Source organism: Trematomus bernacchii, unplaced genomic scaffold (genome assembly GCF_902827165.1).
Source record: "Trematomus bernacchii unplaced genomic scaffold, fTreBer1.1, whole genome shotgun sequence".
NCBI lineage: Eukaryota > Metazoa > Chordata > Actinopteri > Perciformes > Nototheniidae > Trematomus > Trematomus bernacchii.
The window spans coordinates 107,471-127,768 of record NW_022987532.1 but is presented as its reverse complement, the minus strand read 5'-3'; the positions used below and the strand labels follow the sequence as shown (position 1 = coordinate 127,768).

The window sequence follows — 20,298 nt, the reverse complement described above, 5'->3', positions numbered from 1 at the left end:
CATGTAAACATTGTTTATAGAAAAGTGACTTTTTTTACATTCATATGTTGACACATACACAAAATATACATAAGCACCATATGTTCAAGTGTATAAGTACACAAATATGATCTTAATAACAAAATAATTGAGAACAAGAAGCTGTTTTTCCTCATTTAATAAAACCCTGTTGTCTCTGTTCTGATACGTCCGGCCCACTAGAGGGCGCTCTGGAGCTTTGCACAGAAAGGACATGAAGTCTTTAATGAAATAAATCAAATCCAATAATTCACAAGTCTGTTTTAATCATTGCACTCTTTCTTAAAAAAGTCTGCACAAGTCCTTTTTGATCAGTGCTTGAAACTCCCATGAGCCTCCGGGAGATTATCTTTAGACACGTCTCTGAATAATAATAGAAACCCTCTTTATCTTCTATTTTTAATTCTGACTTTGTGTCCACTGCCTCTCCGCCTCGCAGCGCAGCTGAAGAGGAGACAGGAGGTATACATTATGCATGTGTTTCTGTTTAAATGCTCAGCTCACTAATGCGTGCGCGGCTCGGCGTGTTGTTCAAAACGCAGCGATCTGAATCATTCATTAGAGTTCAAATGCAAATGAATAACGTGTAGCCTCTAACAGTCGCCATATAAGAAGCTTTGAAACAATCTGAGCTTAATGTTTACAAAGAGTGAACACATTTAACTCAATGAAGAAATTAAAGCAAAGATCAATAACAATATACATTTTATGGAATTGTGTTTTATGCCAAATTATGTCAAATAAATAATAATAATCTAGATACCATAGGACCCTCATATTGAGCCACCTTTACCATCTGATCTCAAAGTAACAGTAGAATACATTTCATATTTTCCTGGTGCTCAAAGAGGCTTTAAATGCAAGTAGAGAGAACATTGATGCGTCATTTCTTTTTTATCTTCACAATATATTTTCTACTTTTTAATGCTGTTGTTTCTGGTCTTGTTTATTTCTACTCTTTCATTTCTACTTAAGTGCAATGCCTTGCAACGCAAACTTTTCCCAATTTGGGATCAATAAAGTACCTCCTATCTTAACTTATCTTATCTTATAATGCTCCACAGTATAGACTGGACTCCTCCTTGTTTAAATAAGATTCAGTGGATGGTTGCTTCATGTTTTACAGCATCTGCAGCGTGAAAGGTGAAAGCTGTTCTGTGCATTAGACTCTGAACGTGAATAGGGTAAAAAGTAAAACTAACAGATATCACTATGAAACTTTCCCACGTCATTACTGACATTAACACAACCATTTTTTGTATTACAAGTTTTCTGACAGGTTATGTTTAAATATGCTAATGAGGCATTCTGTTACTAAATATGAGCTCATTTGCATGCATTTCCGTCACAGAAAAGTGATCATTTGATAACGCAGGTCTTGTTTCATGTTGTTCAGATATTAGTCAAAGGTATATATATATCTTTGTATTGCTCCATACATCAGAAAAATGTGTTTTCTGCATTCAATGTTTTTTTAAACAAAAGCTCTGAGATTGTGTCCGTTTGATAAACTGGGACATTCAGGACATGTGTGTTCGATAAAAGGTCAGAAAAAGTAGAAGAATTGTGAATGTTGACGTCTTTAAATGTCTGTTATGGCAATCCTTATTACAGCGTATTTCTGGCATATTCATTAAGGTCACATGCTAAGCTATATGATGTGTGTTACTGAGTTGGGTCACACAGACTTAGAGAGACAATGGTCGTTCTGAATTATCAATAGATATATTCATTTTAAGTGAGCTGACACCGAGGTTAGAGGAAGTTCAGAGAAGGCCTCAGGTTATAAAAACAGTTCACCTTTGTTGAAATACAAGTATAGCTTTCAGAGAGAAAAACATGTTACATGTGTGTAGTAGGCTGCATGATCAAATGTGTGTGCGTTAAACATGGTTAGGGAAAATGTGTGTGTGTTCATTGCAGTGGATATATGCTGTATGATTGTTGCTACTGTCGGGGGGCATTTCCGCGATTGGCAGGTGATGCTGTACTCCAGATTATTATTGTTGTTGTGCAACTGAATAATAATGAATCTCAACCAATGTCTGTGTTTGTGTTTTATGTATCTCTCTCTGTGTTAACATTAAGGTTGGTAAGCCATACGTTGCACTAACATGTCCTTATTTAGTCCTCCCCAGAATCCAAATCTCAGAGATGTTTGTCAAACTTTAATATGCACTTTTAAGAAGCTGAAAGTCTACTCTCAGAGCATCTGGAGCTCAGCATGTTGAGCTAACTAAATGATGTTTGCTTCAGTTGCACAAAAAGGCTCCACTTTGTATTTATTGCTATTTCAATCCAGCGGCTATCTGTGCCGAGGCTGATGTGTTGAATTGCCGGTTCTCCGCTCTGTCCTCGCAGTAATTACAGGGTTTACAGCCCGGCCTCGGTGATGAAGAGGAGGGGGGATTGCTTTTTAAGTTGGTGTGTGTGAGGCGGTGTGCTGCAGGGACGATGTGATGGTGTGTGTGAGGCGGTGTGTTGCAGGGAGGATGTGATAGTGTGTGTGAGGCGGTGTGTTGCAGGGAGGATGTGATAGTGTGTGTGAGGCGGTGTGTTGCAGGGAGGATGTGATAGTGTGTGTGAGGCGGTGTGCTGCAGGGAGGATGTGATAGTGTGTGTGAGGCGGTGTGTTGCAGGGACGATGTGATAGTGTGTGTGAGGCGGTGTGCTGCAGGGAGGATGTGATAGTGTGTGTGAGGCGGTGTGTTGCAGGGAGGATGTGATAGTGTGTGTGAGGCGGTGTGTTGCAGGGAGGATGTGATAGTGTCTGTGAGGCGGTGTGTTGCAGGGAGGATGTGATAGTGTGTGTGAGGCGGTGTGCTGCAGGGAGGATGTGATAGTGTCTGTGAGGCGGTGTGTTGCAGGGAGGATGTGATAGTGTCTGTGAGGCGGTGTGTTGCAGGGAGGATGTGATAGTGTGTGTGAGGCGGTGTGTTGCAGGGAGGATGTGATAGTGTGTGTGAGGCGGTGTGCTGCAGGGAGGATGTGATAGTGTGTGTGAGGCGGTGTGTTGCAGGGAGGATGTGATAGTGTGTGTGAGGCGGTGTGCTGCAGGGAGGATGTGATAGTGTGTGTGAGGCGGTGTGTTGCAGGGAGGATGTGATAGTGTGTGTGAGGCGGTGTGTTGCAGGGAGGATGTGATAGTGTGTGTGAGGCGGTGTGTTGCAGGGAGGATGTGATAGTGTGTGTGAGGCGGTGTGTTGCAGGGAGGATGTGATAGTGTGTGTGAGGCGGTGTGTTGCAGGGAGGGATGTGATAGTGTGTGTGAGGCGGTGTGCTGCAGGGAGGATGTGATAGTGTGTGTGAGGCGGTGTGCTGCAGGGAGGATGTGATAGTGTGTGTGAGGCGGTGTGTTGCAGGGAGGATGTGATAGTGTGTGTTGAGGCGGTGTGCTGCAGGGAGGATGTGATAGTGTGTGTGAGGCGGTGTGTTGCAGGGAGGATGTGATAGTGTGTGTGAGGCGGTGTGTTGCAGGGAGGATGTGATAGTGTGTGTGAGGCGGTGTGTTGCAGGGAGGATGTGATAGTGTGTGTGAGGCGGTGTGCTGCAGGGAGGATGTGATAGTGTGGTGTGAGGCGGTGTGCTGCAGGGAGGATGTGATAGTGTGTGTGAGGCGGTGTGTTGCAGGGAGGATGTGATAGTGTGTGTGAGGCGGTGTGCTGCAGGGAGGATGTGATAGTGTGTGTGAGGCGGTGTGCTGCAGGGAGGATGTGATAGTGTGTGTGAGGCGGTGTGTTGCAGGGAGGATGTGATAGTGTGTGTGAGGCGGTGTGCTGCAGGGAGGATGTGATAGTGTGTGTGAGGCGGTGTGCTGCAGGGAGGATGTGATAGTGTGTGTGAGGCGGTGTGTTGCAGGGAGGATGTGATAGTGTGTGTGAGGAGAGAGGGAGAGATGAGGAGGATAGAAAGCGTTCAGCGGCTGATTTCACCTGAGAGCTGCCTCCTACAAACCATGGTGAGCTGCATGTTTATTTTACACTTCTATCTTCTTTACCTGACTGTAATAAGATAAGATAAGATAAGATAAGATAAGATAAGATAAGATAAGAAGTACTTTATTGATCCTAATTTGTGATTTGTTTGTGTTGCAGCAGCATGAAAAGACAAGGCATTGTACAATACAAATTAAAAAGACTAGACATAAACAAGAAAGTAGAAAATATACATGTTGAAAAGTTATTATATATACATAAGTATGTGAGGGGTGGAATATTAAATATTAAAGTGAATATATAAATGTAAAATTGGTAATGTTGGTTTTAGAGCAGTATGTATTTATTGATGTTAAAAAAAGGGACGGTTAGTCTGACTTTTTTCTGCAAATCAACAATCTTTTTTTTATAAAAGCATGAGATGATGTCATAAAGTTCACCTTATTCGTCTCAGAGGACAAACAGGGCTTCACTTTTTCCATTTCACAGTCAATTAGATATTAATACATTTCATTTCATTTCATTACATTGCATTTAGCTGACGCTTTTATCCAAAGCGACTTACAATCAGTGCATTCGACCAATAAGATACAAACTTGAAGAAAACAGAATCATTTAAGTACATCAGGTTTCATTGAGCCAATCCATTTTAAGTGCTACTCAACTAGCTTTAGATAAGCCTGTCCTTAGTTAGTATATAAGTCCTTAGTTAGTATGTAAGTGCTTAGTTAGTATATAAGTCCTTAGTTAGTATGTAAGTGCTTAGTTAGTATGTAAGTGCTTAGTTAGTATGTAAGTGCTTAGTTAGTATGTAAGTGCTTAGTTAGTATGTAAGTGCTTAGTTAGTATGTAAGTGCTTAGTTAGTATGTAAGTGCTTAGTTAGTATGTAAGTGCTTAGTTAGTATATAAGTCCTTAGTTAGTATGTAAGTGCTTAGTTAGTATGTAAGTGCTTAGTTAGTATATAAGTCCTTAGTTAGTATGTAAGTGCTTAGTTAGTATGTAAGTGCTTAGTTAGTATATAAGTCCTTAGTTAGTATGTAAGTGCTTAGTTAGTATGTAAGTGCTTTGTTAGTATGTAAGTGCTTAGTTAGTATATAAGTCCTTAGTTAGTATGTAAGTGCTTTTTTTTCTTTTTTTCCTTGTATTGCTCAAAGTGGAGTCGAAAGAGAAATCTTTACAGATTTGAAACCCTAAGCAGTCGCCCAGGTTCTGATCCATTGTGAACCGTCATGGCTTCTGTTCTGCGTTTCCTTAATTCCTTAATAATTAATCTAACTAAAATCACTTTATTCCAGATTTATTATCCTTTACCGGAAATATGAAATGCTTGTTAAACCAGACTTTCCATTTGTAACACGTTCACTGCCCATTTCAAGGTGTATTATGTTTTATCATTTATCTATAGTGCATGTTGTGGTTTCATGATGCAAAAAGCTGTGTATTGTTCCTTCGCTGCACATATTAAAGCCTAACTAGGGACAAGATTTAAAATATATCTGTACAGACTCTTATCAGTTGTATGCTCTTATTTAATCTAAAGACTACACATTGGTTAAGCCCCATAGCCTCCGCCGGCAGGGGCTACGGGCTTTTTTTTCACGAAACTGTGTCTCAGGGCTTCTTAACATTTAAGTAACTATGAATGTGTCATACCCACTTAACGAGACGAAACTCAGCTAACTGACGATACAAACCATTTTTACCGAAACAAAACACAAGTCTCACAAGAAGCGTCTGAATTAGCCCTGAGCGAAAGCGGGCTAATGCTACTTCCAGTCATAACTAGCAAAAACGATCTTTTATACTTCATACTATCTGCACAAACGACATATCATCTGAAAGCGGAGATTCCACAGATTCCATTGGTATAAGTCTCATCACTGCACGGCCAGAACTCACTGAGCTAGCAGCCAGAACAGAGCAAGAAAACAACGTCCGTTTTTAAAACCATAACAATAATTACGTCTTACCTTTGCTGTTTTGTGATCAAAAGTTGTGTTCAAGGGAATGAAGACGCTGCTCGAGGTTAATCCAATGTCTCTGTGTCACTTTAAAATGGTTTCTGATAATCCATCCTTCCATTTTTGTCAAAACCCCTCAAAAGCAGAGATTTCATATGCATGCTTGTGAGAGCTACAACCCAGCTTCCGGTTTTGAGCGTGCTGGCATGCATTCACCAATGGGTAATGTTTAGATGTATTTTAGGAACTTCCCCTCGATTCTATTGGCTCTAACGGTTCAAAAGAGGTGTCAATCATCAAAATCGAGCAAATGCACCCAAATGACCCCAGAAGTGTTTTTTTTTTCTAAACCTCTCTAAAGAGGTCAAATGTCACTTGTTTTGCATCAATCTTGATACAGGGTACTTATTATATGTTATAGTTTGGATTCCTAAAGCTTTTAGTCTACTATCCCATCATTCAAGGGTGGTTTTCACTATAAGTAATGTGTTTTGTTTTGACGGAAACTATAATTTAAAATATTTTACTAGGTTCAATCTGAATTTACTTTAAAATAAAAAGATTCTATATTGATTCTGACTTTTCTACATCCAACTCACAGGTTTATCATTGCTTTGAGAAAACAGATTATTAATTTACCCCTTTTAGAAGTGAAGTTATAGTCAATTGTTCTGGGAATGTCATTTTCGAGCCTGAGACCTGGAAAACAGACTCGGGGCTCAACAGGTTGTTAGTAATTAAATTATTTCTTACAGTGTGAATCTTAACATAATGTTGAGTATAACTACGTTTTTAATATTAATAATTATTACTCTTATTATTTTAAATGTTCAATATTTTGTTATGATTGAGATTAGATAAGAAATGGATCATTTCTGTTATATCTGCAATAGCGGTTTTTGACCACTTGGGGGCAGTGGAAACAAGATGTGAACACAGCATTGATATGACACATCTGAGTTGATTTTTAGCAAATCAGAGCATCGCTGTGTAATCGAGGTCCCGCCTGTATGCCTCCAACCGAGCCAATCACAAGCTGAGCATGACTTGTTAGCATTAGCCACCTAGCTGCTACGTTAGCACCGTGGTAGATGTATGGCTTGAAAGACAAAATAACTGACCATGATATCTATAAATTAAAAGAGACTGGTGACGGTTAAAGATGATTAAAGTGATATCTCCTCTGATGTCTTACCCCCTTTGTAAAGCATCAAGTAACTGAAACAACCAAGCGTATGCAGGAGTGACAACAACTTTCTAAACCGAAAGAAACTATCTTTGGGAAATGTTGATGAGATGTGTAATTTGTTTGTTTTAGTTTGGCCCATTTCCCATAAATCTAGGAAGGGTTAATAGACAAAAAACAGATAAAAGCCTCAAACTAAATGAACCAACCCCAGTTTGATTGGTATTCCCTTTAGTCCAGATTAAAAAAATAACATTATATGAAGAAAATAAGTATCTTCTCAAAACAACCCAGCACTAGTTTCATTGATTTTTGAGAGTCCACACAAAAAACAAGTTTTTAGGAAAATATATAAAAACAGAGACATTTGTTTTTACCAATAAAGCCTTCTGTAATTTCAAAGCAGTCCTTCTCTTTGTCATTGCTGTAAAACGACTTGCTGCTTCAGTGAAAAGATAGATTGCAGAGAGGGAATGTTTTTCTAAGTCCTGTTTGTTATATATTGATTTGCTATCCCTAATCCCTTCAAAACAAAACCAAATGATCAAAACCACCACCAGCTTGATTGATTCCCCCTTAAGTGTTTTCCTCACACTCTTTATGTTTCTCTGTTTCGTCCTTCAGGATTCTTCAGTTTAGTGCGTCTGGAGAGAAACTGATCTGCCACACGATGGAGAACAACACCCCCGTGTTTCAGGACGCCCCTCCGGCTGTAAATCTGACAGAAATCCCCCTGAACCCTCTGGAAGAGCAAGTCGTCACCATCGTTCTGACCTCGCTCATCTGCGTGGTGGGGATTGCGGGGAACATCATGGTGGTGCTGGTGGTTCTGCGCACCAAACACATGGTGACGCCGACGAACTGCTACCTGGTCAGCCTGGCGTTGGCGGACCTGATGGTTCTGCTGGCTGCCGGCCTGCCCAACATCTCCGACGTCGTGGCCTTCTGGGTTTACGGACACACCGGATGCTTGTTCATAACGTACCTTCAGTACCTGGGCATCAACGTGTCGTCCTGCTCCATCACCGCCTTCACCATCGAGCGCTACATCGCCATCTGCCACTCCATCAGGGCTCAGTTCATCTGCACCGTGTCCCGGGCCAAGAGGATCATCGCGGCGGTCTGGATCTTCACCTCGCTCTACTGCATCATGTGGTTCTTCCTGGTGGACACGGAGGAAACCGTCTACGCCAACGGAGTCGTGGTGACGTGTGGATACCGCGTCTCCCGCAGCTTCTACATGCCCATCTACTTCCTGGACTTCACCTTGTTCTACGTGATCCCGCTGGTCGTTGCCACGGTTCTGTACGGACTCATCGCCAGGATCCTGTTCATGAGCCCGCTGCCATCGCATCTGACGGACCGGGACGGGGGGGGGTCGGTGCACCAGGGGCACAACAACAGCACCAACAAGGCCAACAAGGGCGCCTTCTCCGCGAGAAAACAGGTACTGAACCACAGAGAGGGCAAAAGTACATCCTTTAATCAATTAGAAGTACAGATACTCGTGTTTAAAAATACTCTGGTAAAAGTAGAAGTACTGACTAAACTTCTTTACTCAAGTAGAAGTAAAGATGGGCTTTGAAATGTACTTCAGTAAAAAGTACCCATAACTAGCAGCTGTTTTAACCTGTTACGCACGGCCCGCCCGGTACCGGGCGGAAAAACACGTTATTTGCAGGAAACAACATCTAAGGAATGTTAATATTTAATAAACTATGAATGTTTTATATCCATGTAACGGGAAGAAACTCAGCTAACTGATCTTTTTAATTTTTTTTCTCCAAAAAAACCCCACAATGCTAGCACTCAGCCTCTGAATTAGCCACGAGCGAAAAAAATTAACCTGAAACGGCACCTAAACTCACTCATAACTCCCTTATTACTTATCCTAGATGCACAGCCAACCACTCGTTTTTGGTGTCCTGGAGACACTGAATCTAGTGGTGCCCTCCTCAACACTCAGTGATAAACATTTGCGACGCTATAAACGAAAGCGTACATCATAACATGTGGAGCTAGGTAGCTAGAAACGCTAACATGGCTTACCTTGGTCAAAACTGGTCTTCAATGGCATTCAAACGATAAAAAAACGATACTGCAGTTAATCCATAGGTTCATCCAATGTGTCTGTGTACTCTTTGAAATGATTTCTGATAATCCATAAGCAATAAAACTGCTTTTTAATTTCCAAACTCCAGAAGGACAAAATCTGCAAAAATAGTTTCATTTCTAGACGCGTAGCCCCCACCTTTACTCTTTACAATGAGTGTGTGTGTGGGCCTCCCCCTTCGATTCTATTGGCTCTAACGGTTAGAAAGGTGTGTCAACGATCCCAATCGAGTAAGGGGGGCCAGAGATAGGTCAAATCCACCCAAATGACCCCAGAAGTGGGGGTTTTTGGCTAAATCTCTCTAAAAAGGTCAAATTTCACTTGTTTTGCATCAATCTTGATACAGGGTACTTATTATATGTTGTACTTTGGATTCCTAAAGCTTTTAGTCTACTAACCCATCATCCAAGGGTAGTTTTCACTATAAGTAAAAAAGAATTTTTGGACGGACACTATAATTTACAGTTTTTTACTATGTAAAATCTGAATTTTCTTTAAAATAAAAAACATTTATATTTATTCTGACACTTCTACATCCAACTCACAGATGTGACCTTGCTTTGATAAAAGAAATTATTCATATAACCCTTTTAGAAGTTAAGTTGTAGTCATTTGTTTTGGGAATGTCATTTTCGAGCCTGAAACATGAAAAACAGGCTCGGTGCTTAACAGGTTAAAGAGTACCTGACCTCCCTTTATATGAATAGAACAATAATGTCATTGTTAGCTAATGAATGTTTCCATGCTGAACAACGGCAACATGACAACGTTTTCATTGGTCCCTCTTCTTTAGAGAAGACCAGGGGCCTCATTTATAAAGGGATATACGCTCAAAAAATGGCGTACGCCAGTTTCTACGCAATGTTTGCGATTTATAAAATACTAACTTGACGGGAAAATGTGCGGTCCTCCACGCAAACTCTAACCCATGCGTACGCACTAAGCACAACAACGGGAGAGACGAGAAACTGCGACACCGTTGGCAGAAGGAAGAATGGAGAGAAATATGTGGAAATAATACCATAAATAAAATGTTACCTCTCATTTATCAAATATGAAGAATTCATTTTCAAACATTGATTAAAGCCAATCTTTAAATGATTAAACAAACGCCTGTTTGAGACTCCTCAGTGCACACAAAAACATAACTTGGAGAAATAAATAAATACGGATATGCTATTTAAAACCACCTCGAATATGTTGTGTTAATGTTATGAAATGTTTTCTCATAAATGATGCGGTAAGCAGGAGGACAGAATTACGTCTAAACTGACGCCGTTTTGCATTTCTATAGGTTGTAGATACGAGCATGGTTTTATATACTATCACGTTTAATCGTGTTTTATGCCGTTTGCCAATACTTGATAAGTCGCTCGTAAAACACAGGAGGTATGGAAACTAAGAACACCATATGTGGTAAACAGCTAATATAACACAACACATTGTATTTCCTTTAACTGGTGGATTATGGATATATAGTTGCTGATCGACAGCTGGAACACAAACCACCAAATACAACAAAATAATTCAGATCCAGTCGTCATGACTACACTCCGGAGGGATTCCCCGATCATTTCTTACAGTTTCTCATCAAGGGGGGGTGTCTCCTGTCCCCGGGACAAACACACTGCCTGAGGAAGGTTATGTGTATTTTTTTTGTCATTAACTTTTTTCGGACCACTTATTTATTTATTTTGGTGACGATCCGACCTCCATGCTGCTACTCTGGTTCAAACTGCATCCACCAAACAATATGATTTATCTCCACCTCCCCAAAATAACCAAAATCTGACACGGTGTGAGATGTCTTTTTTAGCTGTTCTGTCCTCATGTCCTGCGATCTTCTTCATGCAGTCAGTCAAAATGAATGAATGAATGGGCGTTTCTTTGACTATGTATAGGCAAATATGGACGTTACGTGAAGCCTGCAAAAGCTGCGCCGCATTTCGAGTCGATTGTGATTTATAAAGGGAAACAGGCGTAGGGAGTGCCGTACGCACTTCCCTCGCCGGTACGCAATGTTTTGTGAATCGGAAAATGTCGGAAAATTTCTGTACCTATTTTTTTGCTTTGTACTACGTAAGCAACCTTCTCACGTCAATCCTACGCAAGGCGTTATAAATGAGGCCCCAGGAAATGATGGATACACGGATCGTGTTCAAATCAATAGGCACGCAATGACTCTAAATAATAATGATCACGCCACCAAACACACATTCAAACTAAAGGAACCAGCCTGTTTGGAAAATGTGAGAAGTAGAAAGTACAGGTATTTGTGTTCAACATGTAAGAAGTAGAAAGTACAGGTATTTGAGTTCAACATGTAAGAAGTAGAAAGTACAGGTATTTGGGTTCAACATGTAAGAAGTAGAAAGTACAGGTATTTGTGTTCAACATGTAAGAAGTAGAAAGTACAGGTATTTGTGTTCAACATGTAAGAAGTAGAAAGTACAGGTATTTGTGTTCAACATGTAAGAAGTAGAAAGTACAGGTATTTGTGTTCAACATGTAAGAAGTAGAAAGTACAGGTATTTGTGTTCAACATGTAAGAAGTAGAAAGTACAGGTATTTGTGTTCAACATGTAAGAAGTAGAAAGTACAGGTATTTGTGTTCAACATGTAAGAAGTAGAAAGTACAGGTATTTGTGTTCAACATGTAAGAAGTAGAAAGTACAGGTATTTGTGTTCAACATGTAAGAAGTAGAAAGTACAGGTACTTGTGTTCAACATGTAAGAAGTTGAACCGTCAAGGGGGGTCATTTTGAAAGCCTTTTTTCCCTACCAATTTGTTTTTGCGCTGATCAGGGGGTTCTTTGCTGACATTTTTTTTCAAAGTGGTACATTATTGAAAAAAGTTTGAGAACCACTGGTTTAGAGGATAATCCATCTTCATTAGAAAATGTTAAACTCATATGAGCCATTTCTCATTAAGGAACCGTTTATGCCAGATTTCAGTGGAGTCAAGTCAAGGTTTTGAAATGTGTATAGCATACCTGTAAGAGTTTGTGTCCCATGTGAATGCAAAGTTCTTGTGACGGAACGTTATACCAAACCTTGAAGCGTTAAGCTCTGTAACCAATGGTTTAATGAATCTGAATCTTTAAAGTTTGGTTTGACATTTCTGATGGATTTGCCAGGGAATTGTTTTTCTCTGCCTGAATTTCTGTCTGTTTTCTTAGATGCAAACTGCTTTCCAGTAGTATGAAAAGTCAACTAACTGTGACCAATTCAAAATTGCAAAAAACCTTAAATAAGTAGCAAAATATGACGAGATAAGATGCATCCCTAGATACAGCCTCATAGAACCATTCCCATATCTTTAGACTCTTGTTGTTGGACATTTTTCTAACACCATGGCATGATGGAAAACACAGTTAACATACTTGTTGCCTCAAAATCACGTCCCGACCTTTCCTCTGCATCAGATCACGAAGATGCTGGCGGTGGTGGTGGTCCTCTTCGCTCTGCTCTGGATGCCGTACCGGACCCTGGTGGTGGTGAACTCCTTCCTCGACCCGCCGTACCACAACACCTGGTTCCTGCTCTTCTGCCGCATGTGCATCTACACCAACAGCGCCATCAACCCCATCATCTACAACCTCATGTCGCAGAAGTTTCGCATGGCGTTTAAAAAGCTCTGCAAGTGCAGCTGGAGGCGGCAGGAGAAGGCGGTGGAGTTCAACGCGCCGATGTACTACAGCGTGATGAAGGACTCGTCGCATGAGAGCAGCGAGCCGCTCAACGGACAGGAGGACGTGATCCAGACGAGAATGAAACTCAAGCAGGAAGACGAAAGCAGTGATCCTAAATAAAAACTGAAGCTGTGTCTCAAATCACGATTTTCTGTACTTACATTTGCTTTTTGGAGTGCGTGGTGGATACCCAAAAAGTCAGAGAAAGACAAGGTAAACTTAACTATGTGCATTTAAAAAAAACGAGGAATAGTTTCGGCGAAAACTAAAAGATACCATGGGGTCAGATTAGAATTTTCCAAAGGGGGGTTCGTTTAGCGTGAAACACTTGAAATAACTAAAGGACAAGTTAAATAAGAAAGTAGAAAGAAAGGGAGGTCAAAGAAAAGTATTTCTGCTAAAAAGTGAGCAATGATTGAGAGTCAGAGCTCAACATTTCAGATGCGTGTATCTCACACTGCTGTGACTTTACAGTGTGTGTTTTTAAATGTCATTTCATAATATGTTTCGTAATGCTCTTGATGTCTTTCATTTTTGTAAAGCACTTTGAATTGCCTTGTGTTGAAATGTGCTATAAATAAACTTGCCTTGCATCCCAACACAAAGTATGGCAACATTGATTCGATTTAGGTGGACATTTCTCACACGATTGCCATCTTGGCTACGTAGCGGGAGTTAGCCGATCAGTCGTGATTGCAGTTGTTCAAGGGAACAAAGTGTGGAGGAAATTCTAATTCCCTTAAGAGAAACTGATAAATGATTCATGGACAATGTTTGTCTTTTGCTATATTTAATAAAGTAATAAAGAAAGTCTAAATACAATTGAAAACAATCTCAAATGCAGGAACAGAGCCACTTCATCCTCAGAGGATAATATGGCTTACAGTCACACTCTATAGTAGAGAGAAAATAGCCAACTGGTCCCACCCATCAATTATTTTAGACATTATCTAAACATCCCCATCATTAAACCATAACCTCCCCCAGTTCTTAACCATTTGCAAATCCCCCTTTTACACTTCCTGAAAAGTAAATCCTTAACATATGTCTCTGTTAAACACATATAGGACTACAAATACTATTTAAAAGAGTAAAAGGCAATCAGAGTATAAGACATAATCTATGTATATTATTTAAATGACTATATGACACGACACACAGCACTTACAAAACAACAGTTAAACATGTGGGTTGCTTTCCTTTTTTTGGGAATATGTCACTAAACTGGTGTCAAAATGAAACCACTGTCAACACTTTGCTTACAGTTAAACGTAAAAAAAACAGTACGCATGATGTTCAGTAAACGAGCAGTCAAAATCGAAGGATCCAACGTGTTTTTAAACGGAGCAGAATTAGAACTAGTCCCCCACTTCAAGTATCTTGGAGTCATACTGGACTCGAACTTGACTTTTAAGAAACATATTAAGAAAGTATCCAATACTGTTAAATTCAACTTGCAACATGTTAAACAAATGAGACCTTTCTTAACTCTCAATGCTGCAAAGTCATACCTCCTCTGTATGATTCTATCCCACATTGAATACTGTTTGACAAACTGGTCGTTTGCTTGTGCCACAAACCTGAAACCCATAGAACAGCTGTACAAGAGAGCTATCAAGGTGTTTGACAGAAAGCCTTATTCATACCACCACTGCACCATCCTAGAAAAACACCATTTCTTGAGTTTTGACCATTTTAAGTCTTTTAAAAGTATGTGTTTTATTTATAAATGTTTACATGGACTGCCCCCCCCCCTCCCTTAGGGGAATTCATCCACAGAAAACACACTGGACGCTGCACTAGGTCAGAAGCCAGAGGAGACTGTGAGGTCCACCGCAGACGGACCACCTTTGGACAAAATGTCCTCTCCATTAAAGGCAGCTCTTTGTGGAATAGCCTCCCAACTGAGATACGGGATTGTTTCACTCTCAATAGTTTCAAAGGTCAACTCAGAGAATGGTTGAGAAACAAACAGACGTGCGGTCACCACTAGATGCACTTTAACACAGGGGTATCCTCTCTTGCACTTTATATGTCGTAGCTGCTACATTGTGCTGCCATGTGGTAAATGCTTATATGCTGCTCTTGCTCTTTCTGCATATCATGTATTTGTATCTGCTATGTTTGTAAATGTCATGTTCTTAAATGTTTTATGTGAGGGACTGCAGATGGAAAGTAGCTCAAAGCTAAAATCCGGCATATTTACACTTGACGCATTTTTTGTTTTAAGTGTTCATTAAAGTGCAATGTCCCTGTCAAATAAACGATTAAATGAAAATGAAATAAGGTTAAATAGGCAGCCTGTAATAAATTGGAATTGAAATTCAAGAGAAGTGTCTCGGTAAGTAATTGAGACACAGCATAAGGTTATTGTAATGTTTCAGATGCTGCTGTTTCCACCTGTAGATAACGTTTTTATTGAGGCTTAAAACCGTATAATTATTCTTGTCTGCAGCTGAATCTTTGGGGTAATAGTTGGGGTACTTTTGCCCCAGTGTTGTAATTGCAGTATCGTTAGACTTAATGGGACTTAATGTGCATCACCATGTGTTTGGAAATATTCACCCTTTTAGTGCACATGTCAAAAGAATGGGAATGAGTCTGTACGCATTTATTGTGATATAATGTGATGCTATTGATGCATTATCATGTTATAAAGACAGTCACTTCTGTGTATCTGAGATGACTCATTATTATTATTTAGCTAACTTTATTTCACATTTGCCGTTTGTGTTGCTCAGGATCTGATGGATTTTGTTGCCCCGTGTGAGGCACTGATTTGGTGAACAGGAGAGGACTCTTTAAAGTAGAGACATTACATACTGATATACACCTGAACATCAGCAGGAGAGGACTCTTTAAAGTAGAGACACTACATACTGATATACACCTGAACATCAGCAGGAGAGGACTCTTTAAAGTAGAGACACTACATACTGATATACACCTGAACATCAGCAGGAGAGGACTCTTTAAAGTAGAGACACTACATACTGATATACACCTGAACATCAGCAGGAGAGGACTCTTTAAAGTAGAGACACTACATACTGATATACACCTGAACATCAGCAGGAGAGGACTCTTTAAAGTAGAGACACTACATACTGATATACACCTGAACATCAGCAGGAGAGGACTCTTTAAAGTAGAGACACTACATACTGATATACACCTGAACATCAGCAGGAGAGGACTCTTTAAAGTAGAGACACTACATACTGATATACACCTGAACATCAGCAGGAGAGGACTCTTTAAAGTAGAGACACTACATACTGATATACACCTGAACATCAGCAGGAGAGGACTCTTTAAAGTAGAGACACTACATACTGATATACACCTGAACATCAGCAGGAGAGGACTCTTTAAAGTAGAGACACTATATACTGATATACACCTGAACATCAGCAGGAGAGGACTCTTTAAAGTAGAGACACTATATACTGATATACACCTGCACATCAGCAGGAGAGGACTCTTTAAAGTAGAGACACTACATACTGATATACACCTGAACATCAGCAGGAGAGGACTCTTTAAAGTAGAGACACCACATACTAATATACACCTGAACATCAGCAGGAGAGGACTCTTTAAAGTAGAGACACTACATACTGATATACACCTGAACATCAGCAGGAGAGGACTCTTTAAAGTAGAGACACTACATACTGATATACACCTGAACATCAGCAGGAGAGGACTCTTTAAAGTAGAGACACCACATACTGATATACACCTGAACATCAGCAGGAGAGGACTCTTTAAAGTAGAGACACTACATACTGATATACACCTGGACATCAGCAGGAGAGGACTCTTTAAAGTAGAGACACTACATACTGATATACACCTGAACATCAGCAGGAGAGGACTCTTTAAAGTAGAGACACTACATACTGATATACACCTGGACATCAGCAGGAGAGGACTCTTTAAAGTAGAGACACTACATACTGATATACACCTGAACATCAGCAGGAGAGGACTCTTTAAAGTAGAGACACTACATACTGATATACACCTGAACATCAGCAGGAGAGGACTCTTTAAAGTAGAGACACTACATACTGATATACACCTGGACATCAGCAGGAGAGGACTCTTTAAAGTAGAGACACTACATACTGATATACACTTGAATATCAGCAGGAGAGGACTCTTTAAAGTAGAGACACTACATACTGATATACACCTGAACATCAGCAGGAGAGGACTCTTTAAAGTAGAGACACTACATACTGATATACACCTGAATATCAGCAGGAGAGGACTCTTTAAAGTAGAGACACTACATACTGATATACACCTGAACATCAGCAGGAGAGGACTCTTTAAAGTAGAGACACTACATACTGATATACACCTGAACATCAGCAGGAGAGGACTCTTTAAAGTAGAGACACTACATACTGATATACACCTGAACATCATCAGGAGAGGACTCTTTAAAGTAGAGACACTACATACTGATCACCTTTATATATACAGTGTTTGCTAATGTAAAGGACAAACTTCGAAGTAACACAAATACATTTTTCACCTCTAGAAAATGTTCAGACTTGAGTGGAAATCCATAAGTTCTTCATAATAAAAAGGCTTTTTAGTGATTGATACATTCAATTATTCATGAGAGTGTTGTGTGTCAAATTTAAATAAATCATCATGACAGAATTCATCCAGTATGTTCTTGGGAAACTGTCGATTTACATAAACTCAAACACATGTTTGCATGCAGTGCAGCCCTGAGTAGAGAATAACACATTTCCATTTATTAACCAATGCATACTGTACCTCACCGTGTTTGATTGTCACACCTTTTTGCCCATGCAGCTGTAAACTATAAAAGCTTCATACATCTCAGTGTGACATTAAAATATAACATATGTCAGTAAGAAGGAGTGAGGCGTTGTATAGGAGCTAAATGTCTTCCTGCAGAGTGGGTTAATGCCAATAATCAGCGCTGCGGTGCTTTGTAATGCTGCAGCCACGTTCTCCGTCACGTATTGTATAAAACATTGAAATCCCTCTGGACATAATGCTGCTGAATTTCCTTATAAGGAGTTTTTATGATGAAAGTCTGCAGGAAATAAACACAGGGAAGCAGCAGCCGTTGTATTTGATCCTTTCAGTGACAGCATGGATCAGTAGTACTTATCTTTGAGGTGTTTTGTTGTCAGAAAGAAGAACCGCTTTGCTTACTAGGACTTCTTCTTTACTGTTTTCTATGACAGTCTTACAAAATTCAATATCTCTTCTAAGGACTCATCAGAAAGAAAGGCATCTTTGCAAACACTTTTCTCTGCTTGGAGCTTCAATTTAGCAGAACTGTTATACTCAAACGTCCAGACAGACACTAAATATGTGTTTCAATCTGGCACCGGCCACTTTCTGTAGCGAAGCAACTTGTTCTTTAAGCAGCAACTTTAAACAGATAGTGGCAGGTTGCCGTGTTGTTGGACCGATTATAATGACAGATTTATTCCGTCTTCAGCAGAAAAGAACATGTTCCCCTTTCACAGAGTTATACTTGATAAACACTTCATGGTTGTTGTTCACAAAGCTTGCACTGATACCCTTATACACACAGTATGAGTGTGTTTTATTATCTGCATGATTAGGGTTCTTTATTCCTCTCATACAACACCCCACTTATTTTTGCATTAAAACAACACAAAGGAGACATTTAAATCCGATCCAAAGTAAGAAATCAAATAAAAACATGGCCTGCGGTCATTTAGATATCTGTGTTTGAGACTATTTTGAAAGAGCATGAATAAATCACACAACGACTAACGGCTGTTATAATGTATTTTAATGCCCTTTCGAGAACAATAAGAGCTGCTCTTCAGTGAGGAGGAATAATTTATCCCCTGCAAAGAGCTCCCGTCTGTTTTTAGTATCTGCACAAATAATCAGAGTGGAGGAGATGTTTCAGGAAGCGCTGCGTGTTATTATTTCCTGTCCATAAATCCTTGTGTGTCTGAATACATTTTTTTCATTTAAAGAACAGAGCAGCGAGAAAGGAGATCTTTTAAAGTATTCTAAAAGTGAATGTAGATGTTTAAATCTGTTGAATATACATCAGTAATTACATTTATATTGTGAGCCGAGGTGCGAGAAGTACTCAGATCTTGAGTAAAAGTAGAAGTACTCAGATCTTGTACTTGAGTAAAAAGAGATAAGATCTTTATTAATCCCTGTGGGGAAATTCTGGAGTTCAGGCAGAAACAGAGTGAGAGGGAAAAACAGGACAGAACAGATTCAAACAGGGATAATATGAAAGATCAAATTAAAATGATATACAGGTAAGTAACTGTTAAAACAAACTGTTAAACAAACTGTTAAACAAACTGTTAAAACAAGAAATTAATCAAATTAACCCATCAATTTTTGAATCTGGATTGTTAAATATATATATACAGTCTATGGTGCAGATACTAATGCAGGTCCAAGTCTTTTTGAAAACGTGTAGATGTCATGTGCCGTACGGGTTACAGTTGACTGAGTTACAGTCCGCTCAAAAACCATTGGAACAGCGAGGCTAGTTGCTTTATGTTTGCTGTACACTGAAAACAATTATATGTTTGACATCAAAAGATGAATATGAGACAAAAGGTCAGTATTTCAGCTTTTCATTCCAGGTATTTACATCTAGATCTGTTAAAAAACTGAAAAGATTGCACCTTTTGTTTAAACCCACCCATTTTTCATGTGAGCAAAAGTATTGTAACATGTGACTGACAGGTGTTTTTTGTTGCCCAGGTGTGTCCTGATACATTGATTATTCAAACAATAAATAGCACTGCATGTCTACTCTCAGTTTTAGCTTTAGGTGTTGGGATAAAAGCATCATACAAGTGATGTCATGTGATTTAATGTGATGTAATTAAGGAAGACAAATGTCTGTGGTGTGAAATGTTTATGAGGGCAATCTTATATTAAAACTAAGCACTCCTCTCTCCTCCAGCCGCAGATTGTGACCAATTATTGATGTTTAGCTCGGATGACGGCGCGTATTCAACTGTTCTGATAAAAACGACTCTGTAGCTCGTTGTCTACCTTGGGGAAAAAAGTCTAACTTTTATTTTGAAGGCCTGATTTTCTAACGCTGTGCATGCAGTAGGCGTTGGACTGGAAGCACCAGAGACCATAAACGGTTTAGAAAACTTCAAATCAGAATCAAGATTGTTGCCGGAAGTCCCCACGGAGAATAACTTTGCGGTAGAACTATTCTTTATACACCCATGGGTACAACTTCAGATACAAATTAACACAATGAAATATGACCCCCGGTTTGATGATTGACAGGTCACAGAACAATGGGGGCTATCTACCCTTACCCACAATTTCACACAGACTCTCTCCTCTTTGCTCTTCTCTCT

General features: G+C 39.7%; 1 protein-coding gene across 1 annotated transcript; it reads left to right on the top strand.

Annotated features, from left to right (window-relative positions):
- Positions 1-3,802: 3,802 nt before the first annotated feature.
- LOC117476122 (thyrotropin-releasing hormone receptor) lies at positions 3,803-13,166 on the top strand. Its single transcript, XM_034122499.1, has 3 exons — positions 3,803-3,976; positions 7,727-8,549; positions 12,641-13,166. The coding sequence occupies exons 2-3, from the start codon at positions 7,773-7,775 to the stop codon at positions 13,025-13,027; spliced, it is 1,164 nt and encodes a 387-aa protein (XP_033978390.1). The 5' UTR covers positions 3,803-3,976; positions 7,727-7,772; the 3' UTR covers positions 13,028-13,166.
- The last annotated feature ends 7,132 nt before the right edge of the window (positions 13,167-20,298 follow it).

Excerpts from the sequence above, each read along its gene's own strand:
- LOC117476122 (XM_034122499.1), top strand. The coding sequence starts at position 7,773 with ATGGAGAACAACACCCCCGTGTTTCAGGACGCCCCTCCGGCTGTAAAT. Across the intron at positions 8,550-12,640 it reads CCTTCTCCGCGAGAAAACAG|ATCACGAAGATGCTGGCGGT; the intron begins GTACTGAACCAC and ends CCTCTGCATCAG.